At 45.7% G+C, this 23,228-nt stretch overlaps 1 protein-coding gene across 7 annotated transcripts in view; it reads right to left on the bottom strand.

Annotated features, from left to right (window-relative positions):
- LOC146861709 (zinc finger protein 425-like) overlaps positions 1-23,228 on the bottom strand; it is a 281,372-nt gene that overhangs the window by 175,196 nt on the left and 82,948 nt on the right. For all 7 annotated transcript variants that reach the window (XR_014979015.1, XM_085646056.1, XM_085646057.1 and 4 more), the window contains exon 4: positions 11,463-11,573. Coding sequence is in view for 6 of the 7 variants with exons in the window: in XM_085646056.1 (XP_085502182.1) it covers positions 11,463-11,573 (111 nt within the window). In the remaining variant the exon portion in view is untranslated. The remainder of the gene's footprint in view (positions 1-11,462; positions 11,574-23,228) is intronic.

Raw genomic sequence — 23,228 nt, 5'->3', positions numbered from 1 at the left:
GATCTGCTGTAATTAGTTTGTGGCTTACCAGCCAGTCCCTTGGATTTTATTGGTTTGCTGTACTGTCGTTAGAAATAGCGTCTATGCTAGCGGGTTATTTATTTGTTTGTCCCTCCTTTTCTGTGCTTGGTTACGCCCATGGAATATGGACTAACTACTGAAAAAATATCCGCCTGGGTGTTTAAGTGGTTTTGGTGGAACTTTTTTGTTTATGTTGATGTTTAATGTTTGTGCTGGACTCGTTAGCTGCTCCTCTTGTTCCGTGTTCATGTGTGCAGGACTTGTTTGCTGCTTTTTTCGTTCTTAAACATTAACCACCACTAATGGGATTTTAACGACTTTCGTCTACATTTTGTTTGTAGCTTTTTTTCGGCACTGTGTATGCAGACTCACTAGGTTTGTACCTTCTTCGCGTTACAGATGAAGCACACATACTTAGTGCCCCCTTGGCATAAGCAGGGATCACCTTAAGCAAATTAGTCGTTGCCTGCACTCCACCGTCCCACCACACCCTGAGGCCCAAGCAGGCATCCACTTCAGTACTTCTTTTTATTTACGAGCGAGCACGCCATTTACACTCCCGCCCTTCAGTGAACTGTAGGTTCCCAGCCTATCATATGTCTGATCCTACTTTTTGGCAAGAATCACCTCATGCTTACCGTCTCCATCATGAACCCCACCTAAACTGACGGTGCTCTGGAATGTAAACGACCTGCTGGACCGGATTAAACGCTCTGCAGTATATCAAGGAAAACAAGCCAACAGTCACCTCCTTGCAGGAGACCCACTTGCTAGGTACAAGCTGCTCCCTTTTGAGCCGATTTGGCTATGACCGAGTTTACCACTCCGGCCTTACGCGTGGCTCCCGAGCAGTCGCCGTACTGCTGCACAACTCTCTCCCCCTGGCAGTCACGGCACAGCACACAAACACCCAGGGATTTTATGTGGGTATTTAGGGTCACCTGAAATCAAGGTATTACAACTTCATGTCCTTTTATGTCCCTCCTCCCCAGCTGCAGCCCTCCATGCAATCACTGCACTCTTGCCTCTCTCTCAAGGCTTTACGGTGGTTGGGGGAGATTTTAAAGCAGTGCCCAGTCCTATATGGATGCCTAAACTGACCCCTACCCTGGTAGGCGTTCCTGGTGGACCGATCTGTCCTCGTGGGCTGAATTACTGGGCCTCTGCGATGAATGGCGCTCCTGGCACACTACCCAGCAGCCTATACTCACACCTCGGCGGCACACAGCAGAATCCCACATAGACTTGCAGTGGTTGCCGGCAGGGGATCTCTTTTTGGTTCAATCTGTGCGTATTGGAATTCCCGATCATGCTCCACATTAATTGTCTTGGGGAACCCAGCCAGCCATCCTGCACCGCACTTGGAGGTTCAATGCCTGGCACCTACAAAGCGCTGAGTGTACTGCTTTGTTGAAGAACAACTGCAGGAGTTCTTTAAGCTTAATGTAGGCTCGGTTTAGTTGGCAGCTACCCTCTGGGCATCTAGTAAGCTTTCCTTAAGAGGCTGTCTTAATGGCTATGTTCGTTGGGCTGAGGCACACCATATAGCAAGGCTGATTGAACACGTAGGTCAAATACTGCGCCTGGAAGCAGCCTTTCCTCGTTTCCTGGCCATAGCCCATACAGAACTGCAACAGGTTTCTCTTGAAGCCAAACACTGCTGGATGGCCTCTGTGCAGAGAATGTATGCGCATGGTGATAAACCGGGTAAATTACTGTATTGGCTGGCGACTCATGGTATTTCTGATCGACTGATCCCAGTGATTTTGGATTCCTCGGCTGTCTCCAGGAAGAACTCCCAGCTATTGTTCAGGCGTTCGCTGATTTTTACAAGGGGTTGTACTCATGGCATCCCCTGCCGCCAGCAGAGGTCGCGAACCCTCTTCTGGATAGCATACCGCTGTCGTCTATGCCTAGTGCTCTGGCCCCAGATTTGGACCAGGAACGTACGCTGGAGGAGGTGAATTCTGCGGTGCCAGGATTGCAAGCTGGGAAGACAGCTGACGCGATGGGTATCCTATTGAATATTACAAACACTTCTGTGACATCTTATGTCCCCATCTTCTGAATTTCTATGCAGATTCACTGCAACAGGGGTCCTTTCCACCTGACTTGGACAGCACCACAATAGTGGTTGTGCCTAAGGAGGGTCTACCTAGAGACCAGTGTTCAAATTATCGCCTGACTTCCCTAATAAACACCAACAAAGATTTACACAAAAGCGCTAGCGACACGGGCCGGTTTGGGTGTTATCGTATTTTTCCATTCAGATCAATGTGGATTCATGCCAGGTCGCAGCACGAGTCATTGTATTAGGAAGATCCATGCGGCGCTATCCCGGGCACAGGACCTTGATGGCTCTCTGGCCCTCTTGTTAGTTGATTTCACTAAGGCTTTTGATACAGTGTCATGGGATTTTAAACATAGAGTTCTCCATTGGGTTGAGATGGGAGAGGGATTCCGCCGTATGTTACGGCTTCTCTACCATGCCTCGTGTCCATGTAAATGGGGTTCTGTTTTCTGCGTTTCCTATTGAGCGCGGCATGCACCATGGGTGTCTGCTGTCCCCATTTCTCTTCGCCATGGTGATAGAGGCCCTGGTGAGACTTAAACGCTGTGATGCCCAGGTCTGGGGTTGGTGGTGGGGGAGTGGCTTTGAGGACCGTTGTATGCGGATGACATCCTTCTGTTTCTCTAGGATCCGCAGCGTTCTGGCCCCTGTTGTCCGTCACTTCTTTGGCTATATGGTGAGGCGTCTGGGCTTCGGATTAACAAAGGCAAGTCTTGCTGCCTGGTTGAGGTGAAGGGAGACGCTCTGGGGCAGATTTGGTGTCCCAATATTCCACCCAGCACAATTCTTTCAGATATTTAGGGATTCACGTGTAACCTCTCCTGGGTCTCAAATGGGCCCTTAACTTCCGGGGGCTGGACCTCATTCTTGATCGCGACCTAGGCTGTTGGGCCACCCTGCCTTGGAACCCCATGGGGCGCACCGCCCTCATTAAGATTGTGTGCTTGCCGTGTTACTTGTATATGCTGGGCAACTATCCCTACCCCATTGCCCGCAAATAATTTCACTCCCTGACTGCCAGAATTATTAATTTTGTGTGGGCGGATAGTAGGCCCAAGTAGCCTTTCAATCACTGCGCAGATCCCCCTTTGACGGTGATTCGGGCCTATCGGACATTTGCCTATACTACCTCGCAATCCACTCTACCGATTAATGGCTGGTTAACCAGCATACCGTCTAGAGATTTACTTGCTAGGTCTGGATGGTCTGCTCGATCTTCTGAATTGTGTGTGTCTGCCCACCAAATTATCTTCATGCACGCTGGTGTCCTTTACCTGCTAGAGGGTTGCTCTTTGGCTAATTGGCTGGAACCACTGTCTCACGGAGATAACCCCTCTATGGCAGGAATCTTGACTTAGTCAACTCTCGACCCTGGAGGGCATTTTCCCCTCGGACCGTATTTGGATTTTCTACTTGGGGGATGTCTACAGGGGAGGTAGCATGGTGACCTTTTAGGGCTTGAAAGCTAGATATACCCTGTCTAATTCGCAGTTCCTCTGTTACCTTCAATTACGCCATGCTCTGCAGGCCCAGTATATCCCAGAAGACTCACTACCAGAGTTCAGTCCGCTGGAAGCGAAGGTTTTATTTGGGCGTTTGGGTAAGGGGGCAACCTCTGTGATCTATCACTTGCTGGTAATCCATGCCCCTAACGGCCTTGAGCGGACTCGGCAGTGGTGGGAGGCCTAGGTGGGAGAACTGAATGAAGAGGAGTAGAGGGAGACCTGTATGGTGTCACGAGAGTTGATGATTTCATCATGGATGTGTATGGTTCAATTAAATTATTTGCATGCGATGCAGCTCACCCTGCGGTGCTTGCAGCACTTACTCCCTGTTGATCAGGCAATATGCCTGCTTTGCACACTTCCAGCAGCAGATTTCTTCCCTGTGGTCTGGGAGTGTCCAGCGCTGAGGCCCTTTTGGGAGAGAGTGGGTCGAGTGCCCTCTTCTGTCCTGGGCCGCACCCTGGAACTTAAACCCTGTACTGTGCTGTTGGGATTGAAGGGGGAGATTGGCGGCCCCAGGTCTGAGTGAACCTTCTTAGAGGAGATCTGTTTGGTCGCCAAAATGGGACACAGCCCATGCCTGGAAACAGCAAAAACTGCAGACTGTAAGGTGCTGGCGCAGGGGGATAGAATGGTGCCCATACCAGGAGAAACCAATTGGAGGCTTGTGGTTGCCCCCAGAAGCATAGCTGAATATGAGTGCAATGGTGTAGCTGCTTTGGTTTGTCGTTTGACCCTGTAATATTAAGCAATGCGAATGTCTGGCCTTGCTGTACTATTGTGCGTGTGGATCAAACTTTCTTACACTGTGACGAAAACGTGTCTTGCCGCAAAATCTTCAATAAAGTTGGTTATATAAAAAGAAAATTCACACGGTTGTCAGTCCAAACAACTTCATTCGCATATAAAAATTTAAATATGGGTTAACAAAAATCTGATCTAAAGTGTGACTCACTTTGTATGAGGGATCAGCTACACATTGAGGAAGGTAAAAGGGTTCATCATATTAGGGTCAAATTTAGATTAAGGGGTGTCAGGACTCTCAGACTATGTGTTAAATTGCTAGGGACCATTAGTCATTCACGACAAGAACTTTGATTATTCTGATGCCTTTATTCCGAACTCTCTTTAAGTGGCTGACTTCTATTCCTAAAAGGTCTGCATAAAGACAGTCATACCAACATCTCAATTTTTTGAAGCAGGAACAGCAGTGGAATAATATGTTTTAATTTAGCCAGTTGCTGATAGCTGCTTATTACCAAGCTTATTTGAGTGCCAAAATGAAACCCTAGGTTTTTAACCTTCGAGATTGCAGTTGGAGATTGGAAAAAAAAATACCTGAGAATGGAAGGGCCTAACCAGATTTCATACACCAAGACTTGTATCCAACATTTGCTTCTGAATTCATAGACTTTATCAATTCATTAGAAGCCAAGAAGTCACCCATAAATGCTCAAAGAAGGTTGTAGTCACTCTTCCCCTGAAGAAACTGTATTTAGAGGCCCTTACCAACTAACAGACAAATGGGAATGTACCCTATCCAAGCAAATTCAAAGACAGGGAAGCTGCAACACAATTGTAGTAACATGTACACCAAAACGGCTAACAATCAAGAGCCATAAGCTTGTGATGGAGAAAAAACATTTGGAAGCAAAATCAGGAAGACCCTTGAACCCACCTATGAGCAAAGCCTTCAGGTCATTGCCAATGCTGGTTGCAGATGCAGTGCAGCATGCTTCATAACATCAGCAAAAAATGAAAAGAAAAAAAAAAAAGAAGTGCGACAAGAAGATAGCTATTCCTGCCACGCATGTGTGCATCTGCAGGATGACAGGGATACCATTTTGTTTTATCTTTTCTTTTATTTACCGTTCTAAGATGGTGGATGCCTCTTGGGTGGGTAAATAAAATAAAACCAATTTATGTGTATGCACAAAATATAAAAAGAGAGCAGAATGGTGGTGGAATGAAGGAGAAAGCAGCACACCAGATGAGGTAAACAGCAACACATCTGCAGGCGAGGAGCATATGATGGAGGGAACAACCAGGAGCCTATGGGCACGGGGAGAAGCACACGAGAGAGAGCGCAACATGTGGGCTAGAAAGATGCACACAAAGGAGACAGCAACACGAGGGGCGGGGAGTTTAGGTGGAGAATCACACAACAGAAAATGAGTGGCAAAAGCAACAAGGGGTTCAGGTACTTATCTGGGGAAGAATAAAGACATGAGAGAGAAAGATGGAAAACACATTCTTGAGGCATGCTTGAATATGAATAAAAAGAATAAAATAGTTATCTTAAAGTGAGCAGTGGAAGGCTACAAGTCAACCAATCAAAAGGACGGTAAAGAGGATATGATTCAGGGGAGGGACAAGCACAAGAAGAGAAGGGCAAGCAATCGAATAAGAAGCAAGCATATTAGAGTGACAATAAAGCCAACCAATGGAAGCAGTGGGCGAGATGCAAGCCCACCGCAAGTTCACAATAAGGCTTTTGCAACCAGACTGCTTGAGCTGTCGGTTAAGCAAGGTACAACAAGCATTGGCATACCCTATTGGTCTTGCCTCTTACAACCTTTGTCTTCTCTAATGCAGTTTGGCAGCTCTACACAGCATCTTAAACTAGCTTTTGAATGCAACAGGTCTCGCATTTACGCAAGTTTTTGCTATTGGCATTGTAAATGGCAATGGTTTTTATTTATGTTTTGATAAGGACCAATTAGCCTACTAGGTAGGAGTCAAAAAGCAGGGTCTTAAGCAGGGTTCAGAAGGGCTGCAGTGCAAACTCAGAGGCAGTGCATTCCAAAGTCTGGGAGCCAGATATGAGAGAGAACTCCCACCTCTTCTTGCTTTGTAAATGCAAGGGACTTGGAGCATTTTCAGCTTGTTCATCTTAAGGATCTTGTTTGCGAACAGGGCTTCTAATGCCAATGTCTAAAGTGGGCTGACCCCTTGCCCCATGCTGTAGTGGAAGGAAGAAAAATACGAATGACAGTGAACCAATGGCTGAAGAGGACTGCCTGAAGGCACTTATATGTCTATTTTACTGAAATCATAAGGCCTTTGCTAACTCCAAACTGCAAATATACATCAAGAGGGTTTGTCAGGCCGCTGCAGCTTAATTCACTTAAGACGTACGACTCATTATGACATCAAAGTTCAGATTATACTGAAACATTCCATGCCTTAATAAAAAACTCTCTAAATCTATCTCTCTCTATAATATATATATATACATATAAATATGGAACGGTTGTTTTTTAATCAGAAATTTGGGCCCACCAGGCCCACCAAACTACTCATTTCACAAATAATAAATACCACATCACAAGCAGCAAGCAATAATCGAATCTGGTGTGCTTCAGACCAACCCCCTCCGAACCGGAATGCCTTTCACAGAGCATACCACACCTGGATTCAACCCATTGGCCCGAGAAGGTTTGACCCTACCGGAAGTGTGATTGTAAACTGCGTGTAAACGTTTTCAAACGCAAGTGAAAACATACATGACTACAAACCATATTAACGGATTCTTGTAAATTAGGATCGTATGTCAACAAATGTTGTGCAAGTTGTAAATTACTACTGAAACGAACCTCTCCCATAATACAGTAGTACATTTACGCCGGAAATGCTACGACGTTCATATGCAATGTGGCCCAGCCCTTGTAATTGTTGAATGCGGGTTATCTTCGCCTCTGTAATGTCCTACACAGGTGCGAAGTTACTAGGGGTGGGTGAACAAGGGACATTTCAAAGAGGGACACAAACGATGGGAGAGTCCAACCTGGAGAAACTAGAAATAAATCCTAGCACATTCACGAGGGAATAAGGCCAGCTACCATGGGCGTAGCTACAATTGGTGTAGCGGGGCAGTGACATTGGGGCACAGGGCCTTTAGGGGCCCATTGTATCCTGATCATTACTGTAGTGTCATTGCCTGCATCGGAGCCCGAGGCATTCTTGCTGTTTGCTGCTTCCGTATTTGGGAAGAGAAGGGGGGGGGGGTTGACGCTGGGTGCCAGTGCAAGCGCAAGCACCAACAAGAGCTAATTTTTATAAACAATTTGTCGCAGCCATCAGTGGGTAGTGAAGCCATCACTCTAGCTGCAAGGGGGAGGGGTGGGGCGTCACTGGTCCCCATAGGCTGGTGATCGGAGTCCCACTAAAACGTTAATTAGTAGTTTATGGGACTCTTCTGCATTGCTGACCAAAAGTAATAATAATAAAGGGTTGTGGGCCACAAAGGTAATAGAGAGACTCTGAAAACCGGGAGGAAAAATAGAGAGGGACAAATGAGAGACAAGAGCGTGAGTGGTGCGTGCATGCGCGCCACACTGCTGCCTTGTGGTTTCAATTATCGCGGCCGTGTCTGGGCACGATAATTGAAACCACATGGCAGCGGAGAGCGTAACAGACACCAATAGGCCATGGGCGGAGCAATGCGCCCGCCTTTGGCCAATTGCGTGCTGTCTTGGATAAAAAGACGCACGCAAAGGCCAATAGCGTGGCCCAAAAGGAAAAGCACACACACAAGCGTGTGAGATTCCTAGGGCTGTTTCCAAACCCCCTACAAGAGGTCTCTCGCTGCGCACTGCAACGCTAGGCGCGAGACCTAAAAAAGGTGCAAAGACACAACCGCCTGTAGCATAATTCGGTAGGCACTCAAGTGTCACCACACGCGCTACACATGCTTACAGAATGACTTCGACAACCTTTGAAACCCAGGGTGTCCTACTTGCAGCTCCGCATCCTTGCGAGCTACTCACTACTGAACATGTGACGGTAAACTAGAACAGATTTTGCTTTGAATTAATTTTGGTGAACCAACCACAACTTTTTTTTTTTGATTTTTCAAAAACCTTTATTGAAAAGTTCAGCACTACCAGAATACAATTGCATTAAATCAGAACATCATACATGGTGGATCATTTACAAAGCACATCTCAACTAGAAGTAGACCGATCAGGCAAAGGCATTATCTAGTACAATACGGCGAACGCATCATTAAGCCATACATAACTGAATAGTATAACGTCAGCACCTTAGAGGAGGTCCGGCTCGAGAGCGTTGGGGACAAGGAAGGAAGTGGCTACTGACCAGCACCGGCGGCCGCCACGGGCAGAGTGCCGGCGGGGAGCGTGGGGGAGGCAGTCCGGCTAGGGTGTGAACAGGTATGAAGGTACGTCACCAGGGGGCCCCATATGTCAAGGGAACGAGATCTAGCAGGCATAAGGTCCCAGAATTCCGATAGTAGGGTCTAACATCTAGAGGCATTGGGCAAACTTAGGTGCCGGTTTGCGCCCCCAACAAATGGCCACCCTACGCCGCGCAAGAACGAGCAACATTGCGACCAATCGGCGAGAGGCATCCGGACAGAATTTAACAAAGCCCAGCAGGCACAACGGTGGGTCAGGCCGAACCGGCGTAGAAGTAATCTCAGAGATAGCTGCACAAACCTTTCGCCAGAAATCAGACACCCTAAGGCACAACCAAGCCAAATGAGCGAAATCTGCGGCGGGGCAGAGCAGCGCAGGCACCTGTCGTCAGGGATGAGTCCCAGTTTATGTTGCTGAGCGGGGGTGCGATAAACCCTATGTAAATATTTAAAGTGTATAAGACGGAGGCGGTAATTGGGAGATAACTTTTTAGTCTGTTTGCAGCAATAGAGCCAGTCGGCTTGGGAAATGTCCTCACCAAGATCCTCACCGCGCGCCACTCGGGCGAGATCAGTGGAAATGGAGGCGGTCGACAGGGTGAGTGCATATAGTTTGGTCACCAGCTTCTGGGGGTGGGGGAGGAATAAATGAAGTCGAGAGTGGGCATCGACAGAGGAGGCTGGGGGAACGTGGGATGTAACTCCCTGCAGACCACCCGCAACTGATAAGAGCAAAGTGTCCAGAGGACCAGACGAAGCGGGAAGAGAATAGAAAGTATTTCCAGGATATAGATCCGCCAGTGTCACCAGTCCCAGGCGGGCGGCGTGCTTGGACATGCCAGATGGTTCGAGAGGAGGGAAGGTAGGGTGACGTACAATCGACATAGCATTAGCTGATAGCATAGGAAAATTGCAGTCCCAGCCAGGCCCACCACAATGTCTCAATTGTGTCCACCTCAGCTCGTGGGCGAACAGCCGGGGCGAACAGGGCGGTGTTCAACAGCCAAGGGGCCGCAAGGTCAGCCTCGACAGCGACATGCGGCTGATAAGGGGAGGGAACCAATACTGATCTTTAGACTGTGTTTGCGAAGAGATTTGTATAAAGAAATTAAATTTTTGATTCAATTCTGAATCAGTTTTAACAGTATTAGAGTTTGAGAAACCCATATTAATGGATTTATTGCGCTATATTGGTGATGACCCTTACTAAATAAGTTTAACAGGGTCGAAACCTTGACAAAATAGACTAGAGGACCAACTTTAGTAATGATGTGGTACAACATAATCTGAGTCACAGTTGTGTTTGCATAGTTTGTATTAATTTTAGCTTCTTGTTCTGTACACATGCCTCGTATAAAGCACTTGAGCACTTTCACTGCGCCATTTTTGTTTGAGCACCTTTTTGTAATGTGATGTTTTTATGATGCATTGTGTTCATATATATTCATTTATATTCATATATAATCATATATTTTCTTATAAAAACCAATCGACTGATGGCTCTTTAGGTTTCGCCGAGGAAGTTGAAGCCTACATTTCCCTAGGGGACCAGTGTTTTGTCTTATTATTGATTTGCCCCAGTTTCCAGGGTTATAAGGCTGTCTCTTATTTTTCTACTGAATGATGTGGGCAGCATTTTCTTTTTAATCTACCAATCTAAGATGATGCATGCCACATAGACCGGTTAATAAAACAAACAACTTTTTTAGGGCAAAAATGCAAAATACAAATATAAAAGGACAGGTGGGCAACAGAGGAAATGGCTGGGGAATTAGGGGAAATGCAGTACTAGGGAGAAAACAACATAGGGATGGGGTCCAAAAAAGCACCAGACGTAGAGAACAACAAAAAGTGTGGGGAGGGCTAGAAGCACATGAGTGCGAGAGAGAGAGAGAAAGAGAGAGAGAAACACAGAGCAGAGGGAAGGGGTAAAGTACAAGAGAGCAAGACGGGAGGCATATATTTGCAGAGGGAGCAGTACACTAGAGAGAGAGTTGGAAGATGTGCACTTTCAAAGAGCGCTTAAATAAAAAAAAAAGTAGTTTTCCAAAAGTGACCAGTGGCAGAATAGTAGTCATCCCAACAAAAGAATGGTAAAGAGGCTATGCTCCAGGGAAGGGACGAACAAAAGAAGACTCTTAATAAGAGAGTAAAAGTAAAAACAAAGCCAATCAATCGTAAGAAATGTGTGAGCTGTAAGCCCACTGTAAGTTCAAAATAGGTCTTTTTCAAACGGATAGCTTGTGCTGTCCGATAAGTGAGACCTACAAAGGATGTCAGGAATCAATCTTATTTGGATCAATCCTCTGGGTGTGTCATGGTATACCACAACACTGGATTCAAGGCAAACATTGAAGTAGAGTCAGCCATCTCTTTGTAATCTGAGCCTTTTAATGAGAACTGGGTCTGATTAATCCACCAATAGCAAACCAACATCATTGATTAAGCTTTACCCCACGATGCGGAATACTTTCCTGCATCTCAATCATACCACTATAGAAGTTCAGATATTGGGCCGAAAGGCAACATATATGCATAATGTAAAAAAAGGAAATAAACAGAACTGCTATGGGGTGCTCATGTGGGCGAGGGGAGTGGATCAAGATGCAATCGCCCTTTAATGTGACAAACAAGCCCTACTCTAGAACTCTGTTGAATAAATACGAATAGTATACCTACTACTAACTGGGAAGTACATTTTACTCACCGGTGGTACACAAAATTCTTTTTTTTCTCTCAGGGTCAAGGTGGTCTATGGAATACGACTTTGCTTCTGTTTTGATACCGAATGAAACAAGAGGTGCCATATCTTCATGTCCTATTAAAAAATTAACTATTAATATCTGATTGACAGGCTCATCTGGTAATTTAACCATTCCATATTTTTTTTGTAAGGGTTAATGAAGACAAAATAAGAGAGAATGAGTAAGAAAAATATCAGTCTCCTAAGATGACTGCAAGGAAAGAGAATCCATTAGGTGAAGAGTGCAGAAGTAGAAGATGTGAGAGAATGGGATAAGGAACAACATGGCTTTCTGACTGCAACAGGAAGAGAGATGCAAAAGAGATGAGTAAACAAACAATGGCAAACATAATTCAGATAGCTAATTAACGTATGAGCATTTATTAGATTGCTGTACGTTTCTGACACCATACATATCATAAAGCCTATAGTCAAAATAACCCCAATTAAAGGCACTTAGTATTGGCACTCTTTGTGCATGTTGGTCATCTTTCTCTTCACTTACATTGGTAGTTGTGTGAAATGTTTGTTGGGTATGAAAAAGAGACCGGATGCATGTATGCTTGGTAGGACGGTTAACAGACCCCAGTAAGAAGCCCCTTCAAGATCAGAATACAAGGTCAAGGGGAGCCATATCTGATGACTATGCAGCCTGTGTGTTTACGCATCAATGGCACATATGCAAATTGAGTATCTGAATCCATCTCCTATGCAATATTTTATTATTAATGGAAATTGCGATTGCCAGTTACAAATGTTTTGAGTGATCAATCTGCAAGCACCTTCATCGTTAGACACGTATGGACCTACTGTGGAGACAACCCCAGTTGTCTTAGCACTGGTGTTTTTATTTTACCAGTAGAATGTGCCTTGTATTATCAGCTAGACATAAACAACCACATGCACAATACCACGTATGCTGTAACTGAATCTATTATAAGCCATTTGTAAATGGTCAATTGAAACATACACCATTGAGGTCCTAATTTCTGCCGCTCCCCCAAAACCATAATAATTATTTGGAGAGCGCGGCTGAATGGATATGATATTTGGATATGCATAAGCTCTCGAGCTATTTCTATGCAGATTAACCTCTTTTTTGGTGAACTGTAAATGTTCTAGTGCTTGAGAGACGTGGCCCTATGGTTAAATCATTATTAGTTCAGGACTTCCCAGTTCCGATCCTGGCTACCCCCAGTTGACCCACATGTGTGATCCTTGGCAAAGAAAACCAACCTACGAAAGTAACCTTGTGAGAAGTTGGCCTGGCATATGCTGGTCACTAGTTAAAGTGGCCACCTTGCACCAGTCAAATTCGACTCTTATGGTAGATAGGTTTAAGACAACCTTTTAAAGAAAGCTATCCTAGTGGTAGCTGTGGAGAGCAGCCTGAAGGCTAAGTCTCAGAGGAATGTAAAGCAGCTTGTTTTACCTTATAATCTCTTGAATTACCAAATGAAAGGACACCACACAGGTATATATATCAAATATATATGTATTTATTTCTAGACACACTCTACTAATCTCTTTATGAGATTAGAAGTCAGGAACACATTCAAATATCAATGTTTCACAATAAGTTAAGCACAAATATGGCTGGGATCCTAGGGGCGTACCAGACCATATACTAAAAAAGAGGTTTAGGAAAGTCGACTTGCAAGGGGACCAGGCCTAGGGCCTGTAGAATCGCTGGGGCTTCACTAATCCACCCAAGGCAGGTAAGTAAAAGACCCACGAGAGACGCGTGCAGTGTGAGAACACAGCCGCGGGTTCCCTATTGGTTTCAATGGAGCAAGTCGCGGTTGGATTTTTCAAGTTTTAGGGTACTTCGAGGAAGTCTACAAGCAAACTACTTACAAGGTAAGTAATTCGAGGGCCAACACACACTAGGGCACCGGAGTGCACGAGTTACCTCACCCAGGGAAGCCGTGTGCATAGGTGTCTTATGGTGTCGGGTCGCGTCGCTGTTTTCTATGGAAGCCAAAGAAGATTTGCTGTTTGCGAAGACTGGAGAAGTGTCCGATGGAATCCAAGACTGGATTCAAGATGAAGATGACCTGAAAGCAGAAGGGACAGTGTTCACAGTCACTTGCCAGTGACCCGGGGCCAGGAAGATGGATGCCCACGGAAGTCGGGTGATTTCAGGAGATCAAGGATGTTTTGACTCTTCGCTCACGAGGTCCAGGAGGCATCGACGATGACCAGCAGCTGGATTCGGAGTGTCCCACGACGTCTGCAGCTTACTGAGGTGTCGGCAACCGGATTGGAGCCAACAAGCCTTGGCAACAGCAAGTCTCGTGGGATGTGGAAAAAGTCAGCAGTGCAGACCAGCAAGGTCTGAGGGACTCACACAGCGAGGGTAAGTGAGGGCAGGCCTGGAGCAACCAGGGGAGCCCTTTGGTTCGAAAAGAAAGTCTTCAGGGGACCCACAAGCCAGCCGGTGAGGAAATGCTTTACAGGAGCCCACGGTCACTCGGGACGGGGTAGGCCTCTGATTTTTGGTGCACAGCCTGCTGGAGGCTTGGGCCACAATTGATCCAAGGCACAAGTTCGTGGAACTTCGTGAAGGGGTGGCACTCGACAATAGTGCCCGGTACCCAGGTATTGCGGTTCCTCGTCACTCGTGGGGTCCACTCGCCTCAGCTCTGCTGGGGACTCACAATGGCCGTCGAGAAGTCAGGAAATCCACTTCCGGGGCTGCAGGGACTTCGGACTCCGGCGGGAAAGTTTGCGACCGTTGATTCAAGTTTTTGGTGCCTGCCAAGCAGGGGAGTCACTCCTTGACTCCAAGGGAGATTCTTCCGTCTTACAAAGGTAGTGGAACGTAGAAGGGCCAGGATTCTTCTCGTAGAGCGTCGTCCAGGGATATCTGATTTGCAATGGCAAGGTTTACCAATCTTATAGTAAAAGAAAGGGAGGGACTAGCTCAATGACCACTCCTCTAGGAGGGTCAGGGGGGTGGGTGGTTACACCCACTTCCCTTTGTCCAGTTTCGCGCCAGAGCAGGGGCTGGTAGCCCCTGAACCGGTTTGAGCTGGCATATGCACAGAGGAGCCTACTGCTCCCCCAGTGCAGGACTTCAAAGCACTCTAAGAGTGCACCCACCCAGCTCCAATACACTAAATCCTGTCTGGAAGGTGGTGACACCTCCATGTGACAGGATGCCTATTGTTGGGCCTCCTCCACTGCGAGTTTCAGTCAGCAGCAGGAGGGCAGCCCAGTGTCTGTGCTGGTGGCATCCATTTTGTGATGCCAGGGCTCTTTCAGATTTCTACCGTGTTTCCACAGTGGGTACATGTCGTCCCCTCTAGAAGGGTGGGATCATATTCCCACACCAGTTACTGGTATGGGAGTATGATTCCAAGTTGTTTGACACCAAACACGACAGGTTATAATGCACTTAAGAGTATATGGTTTAACCGCATCCACAAACAGCCACATGAAATAGACCCTGCCAGCGGCAGAGGGGCCCTGCTCAGGCAGAGGCACCCCCTCACATTGTAAACCAAGCACCTTGCCCTCAGGATTGATAGGGCCTGCTCTAGGGCCTGCTCTAGGCCTGCTCTAGGGGTGACGTATTGGTTTATATGTGTGTGTATGGTGAGATATAGGAACCTAACACTACCTCACCCAGGCTGCAGTAGCAGGCCTGAGGTGTCAGATTTAGTCTGCTTCCCAGGGGTGGCATAATACATGCTTCAGCCCCTGGTAGGCCTGTAAAGTACCTACGCCCTTGGTACCTAAGGTACCATATACTAGGGGTTCATAAGGCACCACAGTATCCAATCCCTAGTGCATCTAATATGCACTCCAAGTCGTTTAGAGAGAACAGAGAGACTGGGGCCCTGATTAGCAGGGACCCAACCAGACTATAGCCAGAAACCAGTGTTAACATCAGAAAAAAAGGGGGGCAACATAAGTGCAGATCCTACTCTCCTACAAACCTGTATTAGCTTCAATCCATAAGTAGTCTTAATAAGTAGCCTTGGTCCACGTTCTGCCGACGTTGTAGCGCTATGTAAGAGACTTGAGGTTACTCTATAGTGCCATATATACAGTATTCCTTGGCTGGACAGTCCCTGCCTGTTTGATCTTTAATTTAAGTGGGCAGTAATATGGCACTGGGTGCGGGGGCATCTGTTTTTCCAGGGCCCTGTTTTAACTTGTACCCCGAGCATGTGTATTCCCAGTGGAATCAGCTCCCTTACACAAAGAAAATATTATTTGGAGGGGATATTTATCACCCACCAGTCCCCCAGAGGAAGCCCTGACAGAGGCATCTGGACATGACTTCAGTGTCACCCCCTCCTCCAGGCCCTCCTCAGCCTGCGCCCCACTGCGCGGGATTCACACCTGCGCTTCTGGATCAGCCGGGGGTCCCCCTTGCCCTCTTCTTGGTATAAGAGGCCTATAGGTGGTAGCAGCCCCAGACCACCGCACACCATCCCAGGGAGGCAACCCCTGGAAACAAGCACCGGAAAAAGGAAGGAAGAGGGTGCCCCGGCCGGGCCTGAAATGAGCAGCATGGTGGCAGAAATGGGGGGCAGGAGGTGCACCCGAGGCCTCCGGGAGTTGTACTCTGCCTGCGTGAACTGCAGCGCCCCCCTGCCGACGCCACAGGAGCCTCAAGCATGGCTTCACTGCAGGTAGGGTCACCTGTTTGCTGGTAGGCTGGAGTCCCAGCCTACCACTGAGGAACTTGGCTATCGATGGTGCAGTGGCACTGGGACTCAGAGCAGTGAGACCCCCACTGCACCCCGAGCATTGGTGTTAAGAGGAGGGGAGCGGGACGAAAGGCACGAGAATGTACAGCGGGAGGGGGTCGGGAAGAAAGGGAATACGGACAATGGGAGGGGGAGGGAACACGGGGAATACGGACAACGTGACGGGGGCAGGAACAAAAGCACCACGGGAAGAAAGACAACATGGACAACGAGAGTGGAGGCGGGAACAAAGGGAATACAGACAACAGGAGGGTTGGGAACAAAGGGAATACGGACAATGGGAGGGGAGCGTCAAGAAAGAGAACACAAACTATGGCTGGAGAGAGGATGGAACAAAGTCGACATCGGGAGGGGGCTGGAGCAAAGTGAAACACGAACAGGAAAGTTCCAAACCAAGCCGAGGCAAAAGAAAAAGTAGTGCGCAAACCAAAACATATAGCCCATAACGAATGGATCCATGTAGCAGGGGCAGTCCACATGGTGTGAACAAAACAGCCACAAGGCGGGTCAAATGTACTCTATTCACCAACGAAAACTATGGCATTCATAAAGGCGGACCAAGAAACCAATGAAAAGCTGGGGGCGTGTGGTGGGTGTGTTCAAACTCCCCAGAGGGATTACACCATGCCTTGCAGAGCAGCAAATGCGCGCTGCATCTATGCTCGACCTAAAAATGAATGCGTCCGTCTGTAACACAACTGGTGCTCATTTAAAGCTTTCGGGTCTTGTTCGCGCTATATAAAACAAAAAAAAGAGATCATTACTGACAAACATTAATTTACCTGCTCTGTACACCACTGTAAGCAGCATGGTTTAATCCTATATACATTTAACTTTAATGTTCTCATTTGTAGGTCTGGCTACACTTGGCAAGACCTTATGTCACAACACAAAAACCTCAATGAACAACATAAACTGAGTACAGAAAGGGGCTTTCCATCACCCTCAATCATCAATTGGCTTGTTCAGGTAAGCCTCTTACAGGCACTGGCATGCTGGATAGTCCATCACATTTGGGATCAGAACACAATAGTATGCAGATGTCTACATTTGGACGGTATTTTGTTAACAGTACAAAGTCTGTCTTTCACCTAAATGCAGCTACTAAGCAGTGGCTTCTTCCTGCAGCATTCAGACTTCCCAAGATGGTGGGCACTGGAAGAGAGCATGTAGACAGCATCAGCATCTCTGCTGTTCCAATGATATGAGATTGTTATAAGGACTAATGAAAGCTGTAAAAATAAATGGTTAACGGGTTGAGGAGAATGGAAGCCCCACTCAGGCAACAACCACAACCCTTGCCAGGGCAAACCACAAAAGTCACTAAATTAACCTGTGCTTAACCGTCTTGTAGCTTGGCACAAACGCATTAGGCTTAACCTAGGGGCAATGAGTAAAGTAAATATGTAGCAGGCAAGCAGTAATAAAGTAAAAGCATAACAAGAAAAATTCCAAACCAATTTAGAAACATAGAATACATTTAAATAAATAAGAAGGATACCAAAATAAGAATCCAATCAGTAGAACTGGAGATACGCATGTTTTAGTGGAAATCGCTCCTAAATGCCTATAGCTTTGGTTGTGGTCATCTTATCTCTCGAGACTGGGGGGCAGTCACAAGTTCAGGCCAACCGCATTGGAGCGCAAGTCTGATACACGGACCAGGTTAGCTCCTCTGGAACGTTACCTTCTGAGGCAGGTTCAATGGGTTCCGTATCCGTTGAAGGAGGCAACGAGGAGGAGGCTGAGCGTCGAGGAAGGTTGTTGCTGTTGAGGGAAGAGCAAGTCGGGTGTTGTGGACAGTCATCGCTATAGCTTGAAAAGCTGGTCAAGCATCACTGATGGTCTTTGCTGTAGATTCACACTGGTGATCGTCCTGGGCTGTTGTTGCAGTGCGAAGTGAAGGCTTCATATTGCACGTTTCATAGGATCTTCGTATTTGTGGTCGTTGCAGGCGTCAGAGTCTAGGCAAAAGCACCTCATTTATAGTTGCGAGGAGCCTAAGCTTCAGGATTTTCACGTTTTCTTTAGGAGGGGTACACTTAGAAGCCAGCCAAGGGTCCAGGATCTGGGGAGGCACCTATTGGAGATCAGTACTCACTCCTGTAGGGCTCAGGTAGGTCCAGTTGCAGCAGGTCAGCTGTGCAGTTGCAGGGAGGCCTCTGAATATTTTTGTGTCCCTGTAGCTCACATAGGAGGTCAGCCAACTGATCTTGGAGACACAGAGGTTAGCCTGGATGAAGGCATGCAGGTCCTATCGTCCGTCTGAGACGGAAAGGCAGTCCTTCAAGCAGCAGGGCTGTCCTCTGGCAGCTGAGCAGTCCTTCTGTAACTTCCACCGGTCCAGGAATGTTCTGATCAGTGGCTCTGAAGCTCCAGTTTTCATACCTAGAGCCAGCACTTGAGAGGTGGATTTGGGCCGGGGGCATGGGGAGTCAATTACATTGCCTGTCCTAACAATACACCAGGTTCTGGAAAGTTCTTCCTCTGTCCTGGCTCCAAACGTTCTGTGGGTGACAAAAGGGAGGGCAGCCCTGTTGTCAGGTTCCTTTGTGCATGCAGGAGGCAAAATCATTTGAAGCATAAGGGGACCTGGGTACAGCCCCTCTCCATTCAACCTGCCAGGATGGCCCATTGTGTCCACTCCATAGCCCCTTATGAATTACTGTCTTGAAGCAATACAAGTCAAGTCAAACAAGCTTTATTTGGTTTGTACGATACAACCATAAAAGCATTCTAAAAAATACATACACTGTTCCAGAACACTTGCCATATACACAAACAATCTAGTACATTCTGGTACATAAAAGTGCATTGCAATACAAGAAGGAAGTTAAAAACGAATCAATTAAAAGTTGTTCAGTCCTATACATAAAATGAATATAAACTTGAACAAGATTTAAAAACTGTTTGCATTGGTCCACCAAGGATACCATGTACTCGGTCAATCCAGTATATTCTATTACATAAAGTGCATAATCAAAAGAGAATTAAAAACAAACTAAGATATAGTACATATTCAGCTAAGTAGATTAAATAATTGCACGGGATCTAAAAAGGACCGATAGCTACAAAATGAGTGATATTAATTATTTTGTCTCTCAAGATCCAATTTCCTCATATGTTAGGGCCTCCAAATAGGAATTATCTATTCTTCGTTTGGTCGCCATTTGTAAAAAATCAATTACTGCATTACAAATCATTTCGTTTTCTAAACTACAAATATATATAAAAGCCTGTTTATAAAAATACAGTTTGTAGTCAACAAACAATAAACAAAATGTATATTTCCTAATATCTCTGTAAAAGGAACAAAAAAGCATAAATGCAGTGTAGTCTGTGGCGATTTTCCATCACAGGGGCAGTGTGGGAGAGAGCGATACCACTTGTCCCTCTTTGGAAATGCAAACAAGTGATGAGGGGTACCCAAACCCAATCTAGTTAGGTAAAACCTATGTTGTATATTTCTTGTACTCAATAAATATGGTTGGTTACTCAATTATACTGGCCCTTCACAATATGATCTAATCTTCTGTTTCGTGCGGTACATCCTTTCTCAGTTTATCTCTGGATGTTATAAGTCTCTTTTTTAGGTCCCTTTTACTGCAATTCCGAATACTCATGGGGTCTCTAAAATCGACTGCCACCTTACACTCTATTAAGAGATTGTAAATTGATTGGACCCAAGCAATATTTTTGTAGTGATCTAGGGCTAAACAGTCGATTATTATCATCTTAGTGAATTTAGTTTCATATTTGGTCCAAATCCCGTGCCACAGCATAAGGGCTGCCGTACTAACGTAATCACTAATGTAAGGGACAGACAGTTCCCTATGGACTATATACGCAGGGGTAGAATCAGGGACTGCTAAAAGCCTCCTTAAAATTTTGTTTTCCCATGTTTGCAAAAGGGTATGATTAGCTATTCCCCATAATGCGGCTCTGTAGCAAGTGCCTGAAAGGCATTTACTCCTGTATAGGGTTAAGATTTCTCTAACTGGTTTGTTCCCAATTTTCTGCGAGAATCTAAATATGGCTTCCACTATTCTTAGGAATTTCAGTTTGCAGCGGTCTATGTGGGTATCTCAACTACCATAGTTAGGGAAAAGAAGACCTAAATATGAAAAAGAGGTTGTTCTTTCTATAGGAACCCCTTCCATATGATGGTTTTGAAGTTTTGTTTTGCCCCTACCGCAAGTCATTGTAAATGTTTTGCTGAGATTTAGTATTAAATTATTCCCATTCATATAAAGTGCAAAATTCTCAATTAGACATTGTAGCCCTTTGCTGTCCTTGATAACAGGACAGCATCGTCCACGTACAAGAGGACTGGCGTAGAACAATTACCAATTTAAGGTGCATCATCTTGCAGTTTTTGCAGGCTAGTATCAACATTATTTATATAAACCGAAAATAAAAGTGGTGCAAGGACACACCCTTGATGTATGCCTCGTGTGACTCTAAAACAGGAGGGGTACATTCACCATTGAGGCCATAACGGACTCTTGAGATTAATAATGGTAAATTTGTGACAGATATACTATAATGTCCTCTGGAGCACCCATCTCTGTTAAAGATAACCATAGTTTTTCGTGATTAACAAGCTCAAAGGCACTTGTCAAGTCTACAAAACAGAGATGTAGTTTGCCCTGTTTCGCAACGGTGTATTTTACTATTAAGAGTTTGAGATTAACGCACTGCTCGATGGTCCCTATACCAAAGCCATATTGGGACTCGGTGAGGATGTTATTTTCACTTATCAAACTTTCTAGCCTTTCTAGAAGAATTATTCCCATAAGTTTAGATGTTGAGTCGAGTAGGGATAAAGGGGCAGTAGCCTTTTGCGTCCCCTCTTAAAAATCGGCACTATCACACTTTCTGTCCAACTAGTGGGCAATACCCCCCCCTGCAGCAGCATTACAGACCCTAAGTAAGATTGGTAACCAAAAATCTATATCACTTTAAAAAGTATCCATGGGAACCCCATACGGGCCAGATGCCTTGCAGTTAGCAGTTTTGTCTACGGCAGCTTTAATTTAGTTTGTTGTAATAGGTGCCAAATTTGAGGGAGCCACAGTTATAGTATAACTATTGTTTTGAATTAAAGAATCTTCTTTATTTGGATTGAATAGTAATTCAAAATGCAATATCCAATATTTAGGCTCTGTTTATATGCCTTTCGTAGGCTGCTTACCATTTCCCTATCCCTAGAAGTAAATTTTAGGGCTTTTTTTCAATTGCTGGTTAATTTTGGTACTCTTTTGATCAAATCTTCTCAGCTGGCAATAAATGTGTTACTTGTTTTAGTTTTAGATCTTCAGAGATGGTACCTGCTATATTACAGGAAGCGGGCCAAAAGGTGGACAAATATTGTACATTCTACATTACTATTACACTAACAAATGGCGAAAACCTGCTTCAGTAATGAGGTTAATGCGTTTCACTCATCTCGGCTTAAGAAGTCTAACAAGAAAGATGGGCGCCCAGAATAAAAACACTGAACGCTCCACCAGGCTTTTCATCCGGGCCTGGATTAATGATGGCTCCCATGCACAAGAGAAGTATGGCCATGTGATTCCCATCTCGGCAGCCCTAATAAGGTTCTCATTAAAAACTATTTAGCTATTAGGACCTGGTTCAGAAGCGAGTCACTGCGAGGATTCTGGGAGATGGATTATGCTTCATGTCGACAATACATAAAATCCTCATCGTACTGTCCGGGAGAAGACGGGACATACTGTACTTAAAAAATAGTACCTCTTTAAAAGTAAGTTCTGACCCACGTATACCAAAGTGTACTGTGATTTGCCATTTTCTGTTTAAAAAAATACAAAAAAATCGCTTCGACACCTCGTCAGGGTGTAGTAAGTGCTACATAAATGCAATTACAATATAAAATACATGCCAGTGGAAAGAACACCCATGCACATACTAACCACAAATTATAAAGGACACAAGTGGCAACTCTGAAAAGTCACCCATTACACCAGAGGAACAGAAGCAGTAAAAAAATGTTTGTAAAATAAGACATGTTTTAAAAACCTAATTTGTATGGAGGTGGTGGTGTTTCAAATCATCGACCAATATTTTGCAATTCAGTAAGAGGGCAGCGTAATAATTAGAGGTAGGAGAGATCCAGAAGGGAAGTTCTCTGCATAAGGGATAAGAAAGACCTTGAATGTGTGCATCGGGAGAAAGGAACAGACCTTGACATAAAACAACAAGCGCGGCCGCGAAAGGTAAAGCGACCGTGCTAATTAGACAAGGAATATCAGGAATGCAGCTGGCATCCGGCCGCGCTGCTGCTCGCTCCCGAGCTCCCTAGGCCAGGGGAGTTAACGTTTAGAGAGAAGGCGGGACATGAACCCGCCTTTGGCTAATTGCGGGCTTTCAATTTTTGAAAGCCGCACGTAATGGCCAATCACTTCAGCTTTTCAGCAAACTCGTGCGTGTGGCTTTTTTTAGCCACATGCAAGAATTTGCTGAAAAGCTAGAGTGATTCCAAGAGGTCATTTTCTAGAGCAACGCATGCGCGCTGCGCTAGGGTCGACCTAAAAAGTAATGTGTCTGTTATATCCTGGCTTCTATGTGTACATGCTCTGCCAGTGAGTTCCTCCTAGAATGATGTCATATGGAATGTTGGGGGTCAGAGACATCAGTTGGAGAAGGGCTGAGCAGCATGCTGGCTGCTCCTGGTGGGGCTAGTCTTGGACTTGACATCTGAACCTGTAACCTTTACAATAAATACTCCTGAATAACTACCATCTGTCTGGACCAAGTTACTACAATTTATGGCGACGAGTTGAAGCAAAGAATCTGCGTGTGCTACCTCTACAGGCCTTCAATTTCAGGTCTGGAGTATCTGAGGACCAACTCTCAAGCTAAAGCAACTCTTGTAACTACAGCAGCGGTTACTCAAACACTGGCACACATCAGCCCCACCAGTGACCTCTACATCGGTCGCCCTCTAGGCTACAGTGCAAACTGTTCCTACAGTTTATTAACA

This window comes from Triturus cristatus, chromosome 3_1 (genome assembly GCF_964204655.1).
Source record: "Triturus cristatus chromosome 3_1, aTriCri1.1, whole genome shotgun sequence".
NCBI classification, from domain to species: domain Eukaryota; kingdom Metazoa; phylum Chordata; class Amphibia; order Caudata; family Salamandridae; genus Triturus; species Triturus cristatus.
Note: the sequence above shows the minus strand (reverse complement) of the source record. Positions and strands in the feature narration are given on the sequence as shown.